We start from the raw sequence: 19,476 nt of genomic DNA on the forward strand, positions 1-19,476 counted from the left end.
TTCCACCTGGGAGTAATGGACCTGCGCAGGACTAAGAGTTTTAGATGCAAACGCCAGTGGCTGCTCGGAGCCATCCCAGTTGCGATGGGCCAGGACCGCCCCCATCCCATACTGCGAAGCATCTGTAGCCAGGACCAATGGCTTATTTGGGTCAAAAGTAGCCTAACAAGGTGCTGACGTGAGGAGGCCCTTAAACGAGGTGAACGCTCACTCGCTTGTAGGCGACCAATCAAAAGGAACACCCTTGCGCAGAACGCAATACAGGGGGCGGGCTATGGTGGAAGCCCTGGGAATGGTGGTAATGGGCAATCTTGCCTAAAAAAGATTGTAACTCCTTCAGCGAAGCGGGCCGCGGAAGGTCGACGATACCTTGGACCACACTTCCTAGTGGCTGGACACCGTGCCGAGAGATGGTGTAACCCACATACTCAATGGACGGTTGGAAGAAGTTCAACTTACATAGGTTTCAACGCAGGCCCACGGACCTGAATTTGAGAAAGAGGGTTTGAAGGTTGTGCAAGTGTTCCTTCGTGCTTTGGCCTGTGACAAATATGTCGTCCAGGAAATTAATACAATGAGGGATTGTCGACATGACGTGCTCAAGATAATGCTGAAATATTGTCAGGGCACTGGATATTCCGAAGGCCAACCGCTGGTATTGGTAAAGGCCAAACGCGGTGTTGACGACCGCCAGCCGATTGGAGTCCTCATCAAGTGGTATCTGATGATAAGCCTCTGAAAGATCGATTTTTGAAAAATATTGGCCTCCCGCCATTTCGGAAAACAATTCATCAGAACGAGGCAAGGGGTAGGTGTCCACCACCAAAAGACGTAATTTTCCCGAGGGTTTCCTGACAATAACAAGGGGCGTAGCCCACTCACTAGAAGAAATGGGAATAACGACCTCGAGGGCTGTCAGCCGGTCTAGCTCTGCTTCTACCTGAGGGCGGAGAGCCAAGGGGATCTGCCTCGTGCATAGAAAATGCAGGCGAGCTGATGCCTTCAACGTTAAGTGAGCTTCAAAGTCTGAAACACGCCCCAGGCCCTCCTCAAATATATCCTTAAAGTCAGAGGTCAAAAATTCCAATGACTGATAGGGAACGTCTTCGGAGACCTACTGTATGGTGTCTGCTATTGAAAAACCGAAAGCTTGAAATGCATCCAATCCAAAAAGGTTAGCGGATCTCGCATCACTGACAACAATAAAAGTAAGAGGCCGAGTGACTGATTTGTAAGTAACGTCGATGGTGAATTGACCTAGTAGGGGACTGAACTGTTCACCATAACCGCGGAGACGCCAGTAAACTGGCGCCAACAGGGGCGACCCAAGGCTGGAGTAAGTTTTTGCAATCAAGAAGGAAACTCTCGCGCCCCGACACCTCGACAAAGAGAGTGTGTGCCGATGCGTCTGGAGCCTGGACCGATGAAACTTCCTGAATGTCAACGTCCGCATACTCTGTACCTGCTTCCTTTGATTCTTTTGAGACTGAGCAGTAAACTTTAGCAATGTGTCCTTTTTTATTACATTTGCGACAAATGGCCCAACGCTGGGGGCACTCTGACCAATCATGATGTATATAGCATGACGCACAGGACGGTAACAGGGGTCAGCGGCCGGAACTCTGCTTCCTCGCCGTGCGGGAGCGGCCGTAACGGCCGGATTGTACCGCACGCACGTCGTCCACCCCGGACGCAGAGGACACGGTTGCGCCACCCTGAACCGCCAGGACGTCGCACCACGCTTCCAACTGTTGACCTGTGGCGTGAGAGACTTCATACGATTGAGCAATGGACAGGACTTCCTCAAGGGAAGGGTCTTCCAACTGCAGGGCCCATTGCCGGACCTCCCTATCAGGGGCTGAACGAACAATGACGTCGCGCACCATAACGTGGGCATATGAATCTCGCGACTGCTCGGTGACAAAATTACACTTGCGACTAAGACCTTGCAGGGTAGCGGCCTACGCCCAGTAAGACTGATGGGACTGTTTCTTGCATTGATAGAACTTACCCTAGCCGCCACAACATGCATGCGGCGGTGATAATATGAAGACAGCAATGAACACAATGTGTCAAAAGACAGGGACGAGAGTTCCTGCAACGGCATTAGCTGCCACAAAACTTCATACAGCGAGGGAGATATCCAAGATAAGAAAAGAGAATGACATATCTCCGCATTGGTAACATGCAATGCCTGGAAATGCTGCCGAAGGCAATGTTCATATGCATCCCAATCCTCCGCCATCTCTTCATACGGCGGAAAGGGAGGAGGGAATGGCGCTGGAGCAGACTACATGGAGCAACGCCTGGCGTGCTTGTTTCACGGTTGCCATGAGCTCCGTCTGCTGCTCAACCAAAACCCGCACTAAATCCTCCATGCCGTGGATAAGCTGCGAAGCTGGAACGATGACAACAAGCAAAAGAATGACCCTACTCTTCGCCAATTGTGTATTAACACGATTCATCTTGTCCGTCACACTTCACATAGTGTAGACCGGGAACTGTCTGCTAGGCATGCTCGATGTAAAACTGACTGGGCACGGCCTGTACTGCCCGAATTGTTGTTTTTCCGCCAGCAGAGGGCGCGGCCAAATTCTCGCGTGCTCTCTGGTGGACAGGACTTTACTTGTGGCAACTACTGTCCGTGACACGCCGTGCTGATGTGTGCCTCCCGCGATCTTCTTGGTGGCTACTGCAGTGCTCATCAAATTTTTATGTCCTACAGTGTAACTTTGTCTATTATTAGCCATGTTCAGATGTGAAGTAGTCATCCTTATCCCTCCCAAGAAGCAGTTCCACCTCCTTGTGAGCCCATTTGAGTATCCTAATTTATTTCAAGGTTATTGAGCAAGACAGCAACCTGTCGGAAATACTTTTAAAAAGCTTTATTTCACTGTCATGGCCAGTCTGTTTCAACAGTTGCATATTGAATACCAACTACAGAGTTAAACAATACCAGGGTGGAAAAAATAATCCTATTTTACCATTATGCCACTTATCTTTCCAACCATTGGCCACAAGACCTATTCCACACACATTGTCAACATAACCAATCCCACTGCTAGGAGTGGCACATTCTGTTGTCTGAAGGCATGTCGATCTATGTCAATAGATATATCATGTATATCAACTTTGCTTCAACCACTGAAAAATGTTTCTTTGTGCACAAGATCACAAAACAGCTGCCATTGCCAAACTTCTTGCATGGGGAAAGAAATACAGTAGAAGAAGAATGGGTAGCTCTGAGGGATGAAGTAGTGAAGGCAGCAGAAGATCAAGTAGGTAAAAAGATGAGGGCTAGTAGAAATCTACATCTACATCCATACTCCGCAAGCCACCTGATGGTGTGTGGCGGAGGGTACCCTGAGTACCTCTATCGGTTCTCCTTTCTATTCCAGTCTCGTATTGTTCGTGGAAAGAAGGATTGTCGGTATGCTTCTGTGTGGGTTCTAATCTCTCTGATTTTATCCCCATGGTCGCTTCGCGAGATATACGTAGGAGGGAGCAATATACTGCTTGACTCCTCGGTGAAGGTATGTTCTTGAAACTTTAACAAAAGCCCGTACCGAGCTACTGAGAGTCTCTCCTGCAGAGTCTTTCACTGGAGTTTATCTATAATCTCCGTAACGCTTTCGTGATTACTAAATGAATCTGTAACTAAGCACGCTGCTCTCAGTTGGATCTTCTCTATCTCTTCTATCAACCCTATCTGGTACGGATCCCACACAGCTGAGCAGTATTCAAGCAGTGGGCGAACAAGCGTACTGTAACCTACTTCCTTTGTTTTCAGATTGCATTTCCTTAGGATTTTTCCAATGAAATCCTTGGGTAACAGAAGAAATATTGAATTTAATTGATGAATGGAGAAAATATAAAAATGCAGTAAATGAGACAGGTAAAAAGGAATACAAACGTCTCAAAAATGAGATCGACAGGAAGTGCAAAATGGCTAAGCAGGGATGGCTAGAGGACAAATGTAAGGATGTAAAGGCTTACCTCACTAGGGGATACTGCCTACAGGAAAATTGAAGAGACCTTTGGAGAAAAAAGAGCCACTTGTATGAATATCAAGAGCTCAGATGGAAACCCATTTCTAAGCAAAGAAGGGAAAGCAGAAAGGTGGAAAGAGTATATAGAGGGTCTATACAAGGGCTATGTACTTGAGGACAATATTATGGAAATTGAAGAGTATGTAGATGAAGATGAAATGGGAGATACGATACTGCGTGAAAAGTTTGACAGAGCACTGAAAGATCTGAGTCGAAACAAGGCCACAGGAGTAGACGACATTCCATTGGAAATACTGACGGCCTTGGGAGAGCCAGTCCTGACAAAACTCTAGCATCTGGTGAGCACGATGTATGAGACCAGCGAAATACCCTCAGACTCTTCAAGTAGTATATAATAATTCCAATCCCAAAGAAAGCAGGTGTAGACAGATGTGAAAATTACTGAACTATAAGTTTAATAAGTCACAGCCGCAAAATACTAGCATGAATTCTTTACAGACGAATGGAAAAACTGATAGAAGCTGACCTCGGCGAAAATCAGTTTGGATTCCATAGAAATGTTGGAACACGAGAGGCAATACTGACCCTATGACTTATCTTAGAAAATAGATTAAGGAAAGGCAAACCTACGTTCCTAGCATCTGTAGACTTAGAGAAAGCTTCTGACAATGTTGACTGGAATACTCTCTTTCAAATTCTAAAGGTGGCAGGGGTAAAATACAGGGAGCAAAAGACTATTTATAATTTGTACAGAAAGCAGATGGCAGTTATAAGAGTGCAGGGGCGCGAAAGGGAAGCAGCGGATGGGAAGGGAATGAGACAGGGTTGTAGCCTCTCCCCAATGTCATTCAATCTGTATATTGAGCAAGTGGTAAAGGAAACAAAAGAAAAGTTTGGAGTAGGTATTAGAATCCATGTAAAAGAAATAAAAACTTTAAGGTTCGCCGATGACATTGTAATTCTGTCAGAGACAGCAAAGGACTTGGAAGAGCAGTTGAATGGAATGGACAGTGTCTTGAAAGGAGGGTATAAGATGAACATCAACAAAAGCAAAACGAGGATAATGGAATGTAGTCGAATTAAGTCGGGTGATGCTGAGGGAATTAGATTAGGAAATGAGACACTTAAAGTAGTAAAGGAGTTTTGCTATTTGGGGAGCAAAATAACTGATGATGGTTGAAGTAGAGAGGATATAAAATGTAGACTGGCAATAGCAAGGAATGTGTTTCTGAAGAGTAGAAATTTGTTACCATCGAGTATAGATTTAAGTGTCACAAAGTCATTTCTGAAAGTATTTGTATGGAGTGTAGCCATGTATTGAAGTGAAACATGGATGACAAATAGTTTGGACAAGAAGATCTCACACAGAAACACAAGAAATTTTGGTCATACCAAAGGCTGGTAGTGGCACCAAAGTTCATGTCCAGAAACTCATGGATGACACCAGAACATAAATTGAGGGTAACAAACCAAAAGAACAAATGCTGAACTCCCTTTTCAAATGTCCCTTTCCAAAGGGTAATCACGGAGTATTACAGGAGGTTAATTCTAACATTGTTGCAAATGTAAGAGAAGCAAACATACATTTACTCCACAATCTTGGGTCAAGTGATTTTAATTGTGTCACCAACTCACCTTGAATATGACTGTCTAACTATCAGCTGAAAAGTTGAAACATCAGAAGAGGGGCTTTCCATGACAAATTTTCTGATTTCAGAAAAAGTTCACACATGACTTTCACCAACTCTGCTGAAATTTTGTGTGAACATCCACACATGTTCCCAATAAACATTAGCAAACTTTCAATATCACTAATTCAATACTATTGTTGTTTGGCCATATAGCACAGCTACCACCATTAGAGCCATAATTTTTCCGTAACTTCGAGACATAATATCTCCAGAAATATTTTCTTGGAAGAAAGAAAACAATGCCGTCATGCATGGCTTTTTGCACTCTCATGAGCAAAACATTAAAAAAAGATTTTCTGAGCAATTTTCATATTGATAAATTGAGGCAAAGTTGACAGAAAAAATAGGTACTCGAAAAAATGTGAAGTTTAGCTTTCTGTATCTCCAGAAGTAATTACAGAATAAACCTGAAACTTTGCACATAACAACTTACTAATACAAGATCTTAGAATTTAAAATTTCATTCCCTTACTGCTTTACAGTGGTTTGCAAACTGAAGACAAACCTGATGATGTTTATAAAAATGCCCAATTTTATGAAAAAAAAGTCTTCTGCAAACTCTTTTAAACATTTTCATTAGAAAGCCCATGTTCTAAAGTACCTAAAATCAGGATTTGTTTTTGCAGTGCAAGTGTATCCTAATGTAGATGGAGGTGCATTGAAACTGGGGCCATATTCTGCTGGTACTCAAATTAAATCTGACTCTTTTATCATGTACTACAATTGTTTAGTACTGTTTATGGAAGATAGTATCAAAAGTTCTGATGACTAGAAAAATGAGCTTGAGTCAGAAAAAACTGCAAATAAGCAGGCAATTTTGTTTTTTAGACATCTCTACACCACTCAGCTGTACAAAATTCCTTTTATAAAAAATGAAAAGGAATAAGGAATCCAATAGAAAAAAAATAGTTTTCTCTTCTTTTGTGGCTCTAATAATCTGAGATAATCATATTTCAAAAATGTAGTTTTTTTAGTACTGCTTTTCAAAATTTATTTACAAATAATCCCATCAGTGACATTATCTGGCCAGCAATATATTTTTCCTCATGATATTCTACAGCAAATTAATGAAACCTGTAAAAAATTAAGAGGACTGATGTAAAAGATAAGTTTAGGAACCTTAAAAATACCTCTTCTAGCTTTGGTCTCTGATACTTATAGATCCTGTGTAAAGAAACTCTTATCAGGCTTGACACAGCTGCTGCAGCACAGCTTTCGAATGTGGCTGCTAATGTGATGGTAATTCTAGTTTTCTCACTTTAAAATAAACCAGCAGTAGTTAAGCCACCAAGGACTATAGCAACACATTAATACAATTTTTCATCAGTACACTAACGTTGCACACAAACCTCAAACAATGCTAACACTCAATACACCAGACCTTAAACGGCAATTTAACCAGCACATCAATAGCATTACACAGTGAAAATATGTTCTAATAATTCTCTATAACACAAAAGCATTCAAAAAAATGTCATGAAGACTGGTATAAAATTCATCAAAATTTCCACAAAGTGACAATGGTGTAAAACCTGAAAGCTATTTATATGATGTGTTGCAGCTGTTCTGCAACAGTTTTACTACCATGATCTACACTACCCTGGTAATTCACTGTTAAACTGGGAAGTTTGTAACTAATTTGGTTCTGTAGTTAAAGCAGAAAAACAGCCTGAAAATTGTTATGATGAACTGTGGAAAAGACATGCCTTTTATGAAGAGTTTCAAGTTATTCGGATTTTATCTCACTTCCTAGTCATCAAAGCTTTTGATATTCCCTTTGCCATAAACTACTAAAAAATTATGGAAATTACTAAAAGATGTCAAATTTAATTTGAGTGCCAGCAGAATATGGGCCCATTTTCAATACACCTCCACCTTGTCACTGTTTTTAGGGTGTTATATGCTTACATTGCAAAACCAAATCTAGTCTCTAAGTGGTTTGGAATGTAGTCTTGCTAATGAAAATGGTTTAAAAGAACGTCCTGGAGACTTTCGTGCAAAAGTGGGCCAAAACCAGCAAAAAATGGTTTTCTTTGCCCTCAATTTGTAAACTACTGGAAAGCAAGAAGGAGAATGAAATTTTGAAGACCCTGTACTAGTAAATTTACATGTCCAATATAGTAGGTTTCTCCCGCATTTACTTCTAAATATATACAGAAAGCTAAACTTCATATTTTTTCTTCAACATCTATTTTTCCCTACTGATTTTGTTTCAAAGGATCCACATTGAAATTCATCAGAGTTTTTTATTATTATTTCACTTATGAGAGTGCAAAACATTGCACAAGATGGCCCAGTTTTGTTTCTTTCAAGAGAATATTGCTGGAGATATATATGTATCAAACCTGCCGAAAACTTATGGGCGCGCTGTTGGCAGCTGTGCTACAGGATCAAACAAATGACTATATCTCCAGAAGTATTGAATTAGTGACTGTGAAACTTTATCAATGTTTACTGGAAACATACGCAACTGTTCACACAAAATTTCAGCAAAATCTGTGATGATCACGCAGGAACCTCTAGACCACCTAGCATGGACCAAAAAGGAAATAACAGCATGTCAGATGCACTGCCGAAAGATGATAGAATATTCTAACCATTGAGAAAATTTCAAGAAATATGTGCCCTCCAATATCTAAAATAGATTGACTTCTTCCATGCAAAACAGTGTGGATTCCAAAAATGTCAACCATGTGAACTTCCACTTGCACTTGCACTTTTCTCAAATAACGTTCTGAAAGACTTGATGAAGATTGTCACACAGCTGCAGTATTTCTTGACTTCTAGAAATCATTGAACTGTGGTCTTCAGTCCAGAGACTGGTTTGATGCAGTTCACCATGCTATTCTATGCTGTGCAAGTTTCTTCATCTCCAAGTAACTACTGCCACCTCCATCCTTCTGAATCTGCTTAGCGTATTCATCTCTTAGTCTGCCTCTATGATTTTTGCTCTCCACACTGCCATCCAATACTAAGCTGGTGATCATTTGATGCCTCAGAACATGCCCTACCAACCGATCCATTCTTCTAGTCAAGTTGTGCCACAAATTCCTCTTCTCCCCAACTCTCTTCAGTACCTCCTCATTAGTTATGTGATCTACCCATCTAATCTTCAGCATTTTTATGTAGCACCACATTTTTAAAGCTTTTATTCTCTTCTTGTCTAAACTATTTATCATCCATGTTTCACTTCCATACATGGCTACACTCCATATAAATACTTTCAGAAACGACTTTCTGACACTTAAATCTATACTCTATGTTAACAAATTCCTTCAGAAATGCTTTCCTTGCCATTGCCAGTCTACATTTTATATCCTCTCTACTTCAACCATCATCAGTCATTTTGCTTTCCAAATAGCAAAACTCATTTACTACTTTAACTGTCTCATTTCCTAATCTAATTCCCTCAGCATTATCCAATTTAATTCGACTACATTCCATTATCCCTGTATTGCTTTCATTGATGTTCATCTTACATCCTCCTTTCAAGACACTGTCCATGCCATTCAACTGCTCTTGAAGGTCTTTTGCTGTCTCCAGCAGAATTACAATGTCATTGGCAAACCACAAAGTCTTTATTTCTACTCCAAATTTTTCTTTTGTTTCCTTTACCACTTGCTCAATATACAGATTGAATAATATCAGGGAGAGGCTACAACCCTGTCTCACTCCCTTCCCAACCACTGCTTCCCTTTCATACCCCTCAACTCTTATAACTGCCATCCGGTTTCTGTACAAATTGTAAATAGCCTTTCGCTCCCTGTATTTTACCCCTGCCACCTATAGAATTTGAAAAACAGTCAACATTGTCAGAGGCTCTCTCTAAGTCTACACATGCTAGAAATGTAGGTTTGTTTCCTTAATCTTTTTTCTAAGATAATTCGTATGGTCAGTATTGCCTCACATGTTCCATCATTTCTTCAGAATTTATGTTAGTATTTTGAATCCATGACCTATTAAACTGATAGTTTGGTAATTTCCACACCTACTTTCTTTGCAATGGAATTATTATATTTTTCTTGAAGTCTGAGGGTATCAAATGAAATTTGTTACTAGACTGAAGTTTCATTGGTAGTGACAAGCTGTGTGTTATTTTGGATGGAGAGTCATCAATAGATGTAGAATTAACTTCATGTGTGCCCCAGGGAAATGTGTTGGGATCCTTGCTGTTCATGTCATACATTAATGATCTTGCTGACGACATTAATAGTAACTTCAGATTTTTTATTTTCAAATAGGAGCAGGCAAATGAAAATGCGACTGATGGAAAGAAGTAAAGTAAATTGTGTATTATTTCAAGAGTAATTCTCATAGCCATTAATGCATTTATCCCACAGTGTACAAGATGGTCAATAACTTTACGGAAAAATGTTTGTGGAACTGTGCTTATATCCTTCATCCAAAGTATATTGACTGACACGAATTTCTTTCTTCAAGACTCCAATAACATGGAAATCCGATGGGGAGTGTTGTATTCTACCTAGTTGTCAAAAATTGGGTATCTAGGAAACCTCTTCTTAGTCCACTAGACAACAATTCAAGCAAATCATATTAAAGAGTTTCATTACCAAAAGGAAATGATTACAACACTTAACTTTATGCTAAACAGATGTGTCCATAGTGAAGGGCAACGGACAAAATAATAAATCCCTTCAGTACAGGATATGCTACATAGTAGAAGTGAAATGACTAGTCTCGATGTTATTCTTGAACTTGGTGCTGTAGAAATGGGTGACCAGTCAAGTGCAGCGCTTAAGTTCTCTTCACGTAGAGGGTGCTGGCATCACATTACCATCCTAGAGAGGGCTCAGTCTGCATGCAATTGGCTGTATCTTTCATGGCCCTCTCTGCTCTAATGTTCCCGACTGGTGTGCCAGCATTTGACTTTACGCTGGAAAGTTGAGAGATTGGAACTATAAGAAGGATGTATAAGTACTTCCCAGTGAAACTTCTGCAGAGTAGTCTAAACAACATTGGCAGCGTGTGGGTGGGCATTTTGTTGGCAGGTTGTTAAGACTACGCTGCACGAGTTTTGCTGAGGAGCCCTTACACAGACTCCACACAGTTCCAATCTGCCTCTTGTAGATTTACTTTCGATGAAGAGGTGCACACCTGGGAGCAATGGTGGCTCTGCAGGCACAAGCAAACATTTTTCCATGACAGCACTCACTAACTTGTCTGTCAGCAGGCTAAATGTATTAACAGCAACTGTGATCACTTTCAAAATAATGAACAGTTTACATACTTTTTTTGTCATCTGCCTCATTTTCATTTGATTGCCCCTTATACAATGAACTGCTGACTGAAACCAACTGCACAAATATTCAGACAGATCTTGATAAAACTTCAAAGTGGTACAAAGACTGCCTTAAACATACATATATATAAAATTGTATATGCTTCACAGAACAAAACAAAAAAATTGTAGCACCCTATGACTACAATATCAATGAGCCACAAATGGAATCAGTCAACTCTTAGAAGTACCTGGGTGCAATGGTCTGTAGGGATATTAAATTGAACAATCACATGGACTTAGCTGTAGGTAAAGAAGGTGGTAAGACTTGGGTCCATTGACACAATATTGGGGAAACACTGTCAATCTACAAAGGAAACTACTTACATGTCACTAAACAGTGCTAACAAGGATACTGAACACATACAAAGAAGGGCAGTAGAAGAGGTCAATGGTTTGCTTGACCCATGTGAGGGAGAGATATGCTGAAAACCACGAACTAAATTACAGGTGTTCATTTCACTGTCAGCCAACAGCACAACATGCTGATACCCTATCCAACCACCTATGGGCCAGATCCCACAGTTGACTCTAACAAAAGACCATGTTTGCATGTTGTCTTGAAAATCACCAAGCAAGTTGTGTGTGCCTTGTCCATTCTATGAACGATTTCTGTGGTTTGTCAGCATCAGCAGAGCAGTAACAGTTTTGCTGTGTTTCAAGCTTATGCTACAATGCATCACTGACATCAGGGCAAAAAGTCACTGATTGTGCATAGAACTCCAATATATTCCCCTTCTACACTTCTATACACTTTCCTTAGTGCCCCCCCCCCCCCTCCTCCCCGTTCCCAAATCTTGCGTTCTTGTGTGCGACACAGAAACTAACATTAATTTCATTCTGGTAACAATAAATCAACCTATTAGAGAGTTTTCTGTGCTACCCCTCCCCTCTATGAAAACTGTGCACCCCGTCACACTGCAGCATTGGCAGTTGGAGAAAAGGGGGAAGACAGACAAGGATATCTGAGAAGGGGCGGGGAGAATGGGGAGGGGGGATACACAGGGTGTGAATCGCATTGTAACCACATTATGTAACAGGCTGTTACTTAGCTTATGACAAAATCAATGAAATGCTCTGTTATTTACATCACTGTACCTAAATTACATGTGTGTTCCTTATGATTACCACTATACCTGGATCAGAATAATGAATGATGGACAGCTGAGCATGGAAGGTGGGATGTTGTCAGTTTACTGTTATGCAGTAGCAAAATGTGGCTCCAGTAGTGGCAGCTGTCCAGTTCCATACTGAGTGTGTTTATATGTTACATGTTAAGGCACTGCAAAGCAATTTGCCAGTTAGCTCCACACATTCTATTAAAGATACATACCAGACAGAGAAACAATAACAAATCATAATTCTGTGGCAGACCACGACTGTCATCCACAGCTGACTGCTAAACAGCAACTGAGGGAGGAGAGCAACATAACAACCGTGCAGAGGACAGAAGGTGTGACCAAACTCATGATGCAATTGGCTGTCGATATGGTTGCTGTCCCATAAAAAAACTAGCTGTCAATCATTTTGTTATTCTGATCCAGGTATAAAAGCACTATCAGACTACATTAAGAATAAGTGGATTTACTTACCCATACAACTGAAATAAACAGTACAGTGAATGCTCACCTGAAAAAATACTAGCCAGTATGGAGAAAGGCAAACAAAAAGTAACAAGATAGCTCCTAGTCTCTTGACATCTTCTACAGCAGAATCATGATGAGTGCCACCATATCGGATTTTGGCATAGTCCAGCCATGAAGGCGAGGGAAGATTACGCTGTGATCGCCTCCCAACAACAGGAGAACTATAAAAATGAAACAGCTTAAACAAAAGAAGGTAATGATACTACAAGTGAGCCTACCTGAGGTCGTAACCTATTGCATCACAACATTTTTACTATAAAATATATGGCTGAATACTAAGCCTCCACAAATGATTAGTACTACTGTAAATAAAATACTACTACTTGTCACATTATAATGATGTGCTATGAAATCACTGCAAATAGGGACCATAGCTCCAGCATCTAATGAAGGAAATAATTGGGACTCTATATGCCCACCACATCAAATAACAGTTCATAAAGGCTACTGCAGGAACATGAATCTTCGGAGAAAAAAAAAAAAAAAAAAATCACGCTTGGTATCTTTAATATCATTCATAATAGCAAGAGCCTACTGTCTACGATCTCTTGATTCTTTTACATATTTCTGACTTCTCTACTTAGTTTACCATATTCACTACGTTAATCTGTAATAAGACTTAAGGGATGCAGACATATGGTTGCTCACCTTTGAATACTCGTAGTGCGTAAGTGACAACGTCCAACAATAGCCTCACGCAGTATGCAGAGAATATTCTTGAGCACTGACCCAGCAGGACGATGCACTAAATAATACGGTCTACCGCAAGCAAAGAGCACCAATGCTAGAGCAAGACAGGCAGATGTGCCGATGAAGGCACGAAGAAATCCATGAGTCATATCTAGTGCCACATAAGACAGTGCACCAACTCCCAAAAGGCTACCAATATTGACACACCAGTAATACCAGTTAAAGAACTTCCTCAAAGAATCTGTTCCCCCATACTTGACCTACAACAGTACACAAAATTACAGTGAATAAGAAACTTCAAGACACATCCAAGGGTACTTTATAATATAGTTCTTTCTGTAGTTCCTCTCCAAAGTAACATCTGATTATCACTTACCTGCTCAGCTCCAAAGGAGGGAAAATTTGCTCGAACTGTCCCGGCTGCAATGCCTATTGCAATTAATATTGCATACATCTCGTACAGGCAGTGTGGTTTAGTTGGATCCCTAACGCACAGCAAACCCGCTGCGGCGGTTGCCAACAAACAAAAACCTAAGGTATACAACGCTAACCCGGTCACTAAGGCCCAGTACCTCCCAATGAGAGCATCCGCCAACCATCCGCCACCAACAGCTGAAAAATGCGCAACACCAACAAGCATCAGCACAGCTGTCATCGCTGCACGCGGTGACCACCCGCCAAGACTTAGGAAAACAAATAAATTTGCTACAAGCGCATAGAATGCCAGCCGTTCAAGAGTCAAAGTTATCAAAACGACAACGCCTGCAATTCGGCTTCTTCTAGGGTCCCATGGTAAAGGTCCACCCTGCTGCGGCCTAAAAAGTAAAGGAGTAGACTCTGTTTCCATATCCGTCATCTTTCAACTGCGGTCATATGACTTGAGCGAGTTAATGTAGGAAACAATCTCCGGACGCATAAAAATACACGAAAACTGACACGACTTTTCTGAAAATTGCATTCTTGCAACATGTCATACTACATAACAACATTACGGCTTTTCCCTAGTTTTATTTACGTAACGATCCGGTTTACGTGCAACCCTACACTCAAAACAGCAACAACACGGCTTGTACGTCAATCGTTGTCGCCAGAGTTAACGCTTAACATCATTGCAGAACAAAGAGGTATATTTTTGTTTACTTTACATAGTTCCTGTTGGCCGTCATAGTATGATACGCAGGCCTGATGGATTCAACATGGAGGTAAAAATAAGGGATCCAAACAAAGAGCTATTTGAAGGTTTCTCTACTGAATCCTCATTATATTGCTGAAGCCATACTAGTGGAGTAGAGCAAGGCATTTGTTCCTGTAAACCACAGAATATTATTGGAGAAACTGTGGTGTCGCGGCATTAGAGACCTGGACTTCTGCCTCATTAAATCTTATCTCAGCATCAGGCAACAAACTCTAAGCTACAATGGCCAAAGTCCACAGTTACTGAATGTTACTAGAGGTGTCCCCGAGGATCAGCGCGTGGGCCACTACCGCTTATAATATTTATAAATAAATATGCCATGAATGTTTCTGGTTTATGCTGATGACTAAGCTTTCATAAATTCTGGGAAGGACATAAATAAACTGAAGGAGCAAAGTAGTTTTCCTCGGATCATCCAATATGTGTTTTGAAGCCAATGAGTGAGCCATTAACTACGAAAAGGCAATAAATATCTCTTTCAGTTTATCCAGTGTTCGTGCTGCGTCCACTTCTACCGAACACCTTGGCATATACCTCAGTACAAAATTAAGTTGGAAGAGTCACATACACTATATATTTCGAAAGCTTTCATGAATTATCTGTATACTGAAAAAATTATGCATATCTGTTTCTAAGAAACTACTGATTAATTCCTGTTATGTGTTCTTTAATTGTCATCTAAGCTATGGCATTCTTCTATGGAATAGCTCTTCAAGGACTAGGAATATTTTGATCTGATAGAAGAAAGCCATGAGGAGCATCTCTGCGAATACCAGAACTAACAAGACCTTATTCAGTAGGATTAGAGATAATGACAGTTCCATTTCTTTTCATAGCCAGCTATCTTTTGTACATAAAATAAAACCTTAACAATTACAACCCATAGAAAGGCAGTTATGAATATGTAGGAATACAGCTTTTCAACACACTACTTGCACAGGCACAATTTGTCTCTATTAATGTCTTTAAAAAAAAGTCTCAAAAATGGCTGAAAGAAAAACCTTTTCTCACTCTTAAAGAATTTGACAATTCTTCAAAACTAGACCTGATTTGCTAAATAACTCACAATATAGTTTTTTTGTATTTTCTTTCTAGGTTTTTTGTTCTCTCTGGAATCTTGTTTTATGTATAAAATGAATATGCAAGTAACTAAATAATGTTCAGTTCATATTTTACTATCAGCCACATTGGGAAATTTTCGTGTCTGCCCTTTACTCTTTTTTATGTGAGACTCAGTAATTTATCAGTATTTAGTTCCATATTTCACAATCATCTGTGTGGATAAATCTCTATGTATCACCTATGTTGTTTTATCGTATGTGTTCTTTCATTATATGTACTTTAATTATGTGTAGAACGATAGTGTATGTAAGTTTGCCTCTTAAAACGACAATCACACTTTATAAAACCTCTTCTACATTACTCATGACATCATCAATTGCTCCAAATGCTTAAAGATAAATGAATAAATAAATCCATAAACAAACTGAATACTTGGATTCAAAACTTCAGCACTAATTCACCAGAGTTATTCTTAGCACCTATGTGTATGCAGACTGGAGTTTTAGGCTATTTTCTGGTGTATATGTTTAACACTTGTAGCTGTTGCATCATGGTGACAAGTGATGACTCAATGGTTATAGAGCAAGTACCATAGTCATAAGGCAGCCTTACATCATGAAACTACTTATCTTAACTTCCTTTCCTGTTTGTCCATTTACTAAAAAGTGTTCTTTAACATTTTGTGGACGGTGCTGATAAACCATTGTCAGAAACCCATTTGCAGCATATTGTGCAACAGGAGCTGATGACTGACTCTGAAAAAGCTCCTTATGAAGTCCACCTGGACTGTTGCACTTTCTATTCTGTGTGTTTTTGCTGTTACTATAATTTCTCTATACTTGCACACTGTCTAGAAGATTGGCCAGTCTTTGCCTACGCTTCTTTGGTGATGTCCTCTTACAATTATCATTACTGTTTCCAACCTGTCTGCCTGGATATTGACAAACGTCTTGTAGTCACTTCTGGGCAACACAAGTGGTTTTAGATTTTCTACTGATTTCACATTTGGTCATTAAAAACACAATTCCTTTCTAAGAACCCTTTGGATATGTCTATATTCAGAACCATTATGTCATTGAAAATGCATTCTAGTTTAATATTCATCTTCTGTCTACATATTTGTAAAAATTTCAGCAAAATGTCATCCAGGGCTACAGTGTTGACTAACTCTTCATAGTCCACTCTGGTGGACTGAGTTTTCCTTGTTATTTATTAGAAATTCACATGAACTTACGTTGATTTCTATACTAGACATCAGCTATGTGTAATAATTATATACCAGTAAACATACGAGTCTTTAAACATCGTGCTCCCATGCGTGAAACAGCTTTAAATTACTGCTTACTTTACAAATACCGAGCGAGGTGGCGCAGTGGTTAGACACTGGACTCGCATTCGGGAGGACGACGGTTCAATCCCGCGTCCGGCCATCCTGATTTAGGCTTTCCGTGACTTCCCTAAATCGCTCCAGGCAAATTCCGGGATGGTTCCTTTGAAAGGGCACGGCCGACTTCCTTCCCCGTCCTTCACTAATCCGATGAGACCGATGACCTCGCTGTCTGGTCTCCTTCCCCAAACAACCCAACCCAACTTTACAAATGAATTAATATGTTCAATATTTCATGTTAAGCACACAAATGAGAAAAGTTTTAAAATCTATATTTACAGTTTAGTGCGAGCTGTTAAGTGCTGTCATTATCAAACACTGGATGATTATATTCTGGGTAATTTGCACACTGTCTCAAGCAAAAGCTAATTCTTCATGCATCTCAATGTTTTTGATGCCAAATCTCCTAAACAATGTGTGATTCAATGATATAATTTTGCAGGTACTGGTGTGCTATATTTGGACACACTGCAAAATATTCTGCTAATACAATAAGCAGTAAGGAAGTAATAAATTAATACTGCAGTTTTACTGCACGAACAGCGAATATGCAGCAAGCAAGAACGTATTCTATATCTAAGATCAAATAGTGAAAATAATACAAACTTTTTTTGCTGAATATGAAGCAGCAGTTGCTAATAGTAGATTTGATGTAGAAAGTTATACAGATTTCAAAGATTTATAGATCTGTCATACTTCAATACTGCGTCTGTCCAGTAGATGTCTAGCCTTGGCCACAGTGAAAGTCTGTAAATGTTATTCAACTGGCAGACACACGAAATAGGGATCAGTGCATAAATGTACGAACTTAAGCACACCGGCAGCTAGAGATCCAGCGAGGAGATCTTGCAGTAGCGTAATCGTTCGTGGTAGTGCCCTCATGCCGCAGTTGCGCCTGGAGGTAACAAGGTGGCGTAACTGGTGGCACGCATCTGAAAGTGTGGCCAATTGGATGCTAGCCGATCCCGTACCTCTTGCAGTGCAGACCAACATGCATCCCCATATTGCGTCCTGGGAGCGCCAGGGAACCTGCCCCTGAAAATCAAGGATGCTTTCGATGTCACAGGTAGAAGCATGGAGCGTGCTGCAGAGTTTGCTGGGGACTAGCCGATGGCAATGGCGTCGACGTCCGTGTGAGAGGCGATCTGCAGCACTGAGGGCAATGATGTCACAGGTGGGCAGTTGGAGACTTCCAACAGTGAGACAGCTGCAGGTGGAGGAAGCTGCTCGGTAAGGTGTGTAGGTGACTGCATTGCAGTGGACGAATGTGACTGCATCATGGCAGACGGACGTTGTGCAGCGAAGAAATACGAAACAGTTTTGATCCATCGCAAGATCACTGAGCTCACAGAACCGTACGTGATTTTGGTGGCGCTTACATGTGCCTGCACTGGCGTGAACAGTATACTGCGCTCTGCCAGCTGATCTGAGAGCAAACACCGGATTCCCTAAATGTGGCTTCTTGTACACTTCATATTGAACTCTGACTTTCGGATGAAACCTTGCTGTGAAGTCTGAAGCTGGAACAGAGCAGTGAGGTCGAAGTAAATGTAGCAACGTCCCACGCCAATGTTCTGCCAGTGAAAAGGCAGAGGCAGGCAACATACGATATGAACTCAGAACCATCAGTAATGCAACTTCACGTGAATTTGATGTTCGAAGTATCTACAATTGTGTCCTGAACGTTCGAACGAAAGTTCCACCTTGCTGTGGCGAGAATGTGCTGTACTGACATGCTCTATTCCATTGTGTTCGCAAAACTGTGCAAATTCCTTGGAAGAAAAAGGAGGTCCACTGTCAGAAACAATTGTTCTGGCAAGCCTTCGAGAGAAAATACAGCGAGCGCCTCGATAGTGCTGGAGGCCTTGGTCGAATGCAGTTGAATAACAAAAGGTTATTTGCTGTAGGCATTGACAATAATCAATCAACCTGTTTGCTTAAAAGGGGCCAGCAACATCTATATTGAGGCGTTGCCATGGAGTATCAGAATCTGACCAGCAGAACGCGCTGATTGTGACATTGCGCCGTCACACGTTCTGTTCGCTTGTCTAAACCAAGTCACGCACAATGTTGGCGTGCTAACTGCTTAGTACAACCTGTTCCTCAATTACATCTATCTAGAAGACTTAACACCAGCTACTGAAGGGAGGCGGGGATTAACATCTTGTCTGTTCGATTGGCGTGTGAAGCAGAATCACATCATTCAGAAGAGATAAACTGTTGCAGTTCACAAACTATCTTCACATTCTACATCTACATTCATACTGCGCAAGCCACCCAACGGTGTGTGACGGAGGGCACTTTACTTGCCACTGTCATTACCTCCCTTTTCTGTTCCAGTCGCGTATGGTTCGCGAGAAGAACGACTGTCTGAAAGCCTCCGTGCGCGCTCGAATCTCTCTAATTTTACATTCGTGATCTCCACGGGAGGTATAAGTAGGGGGAAGCAGTATATTCGATACCTCATCCAGAAACGCACCCTCTCGAAACCTGGCG

At 41.0% G+C, this 19,476-nt stretch overlaps 1 protein-coding gene across 1 annotated transcript in view; it reads right to left on the reverse strand.

The window, feature by feature from the left end:
• Window positions 1–14,751, reverse strand: part of LOC126285299 (solute carrier family 15 member 4-like) — a 60,319-nt gene extending 45,568 nt beyond the window's left edge. The window contains exons 1-3 of the mRNA XM_049984590.1: window positions 13,713–14,751; window positions 13,295–13,596; window positions 12,630–12,807 (exon numbers count right to left, since the gene is read on the reverse strand). Coding sequence (XP_049840547.1) covers window positions 12,630–12,807; window positions 13,295–13,596; window positions 13,713–14,192 — 960 coding nt within the window. The 5' untranslated portion in view covers window positions 14,193–14,751. The remainder of the gene's footprint in view (window positions 1–12,629; window positions 12,808–13,294; window positions 13,597–13,712) is intronic.
• Window positions 14,752–19,476: the final 4,725 nt, after the last annotated feature.

The sequence above is a fragment of the Schistocerca gregaria genome, chromosome 8, assembly GCF_023897955.1.
Source record: "Schistocerca gregaria isolate iqSchGreg1 chromosome 8, iqSchGreg1.2, whole genome shotgun sequence".
NCBI lineage: Eukaryota > Metazoa > Arthropoda > Insecta > Orthoptera > Acrididae > Schistocerca > Schistocerca gregaria.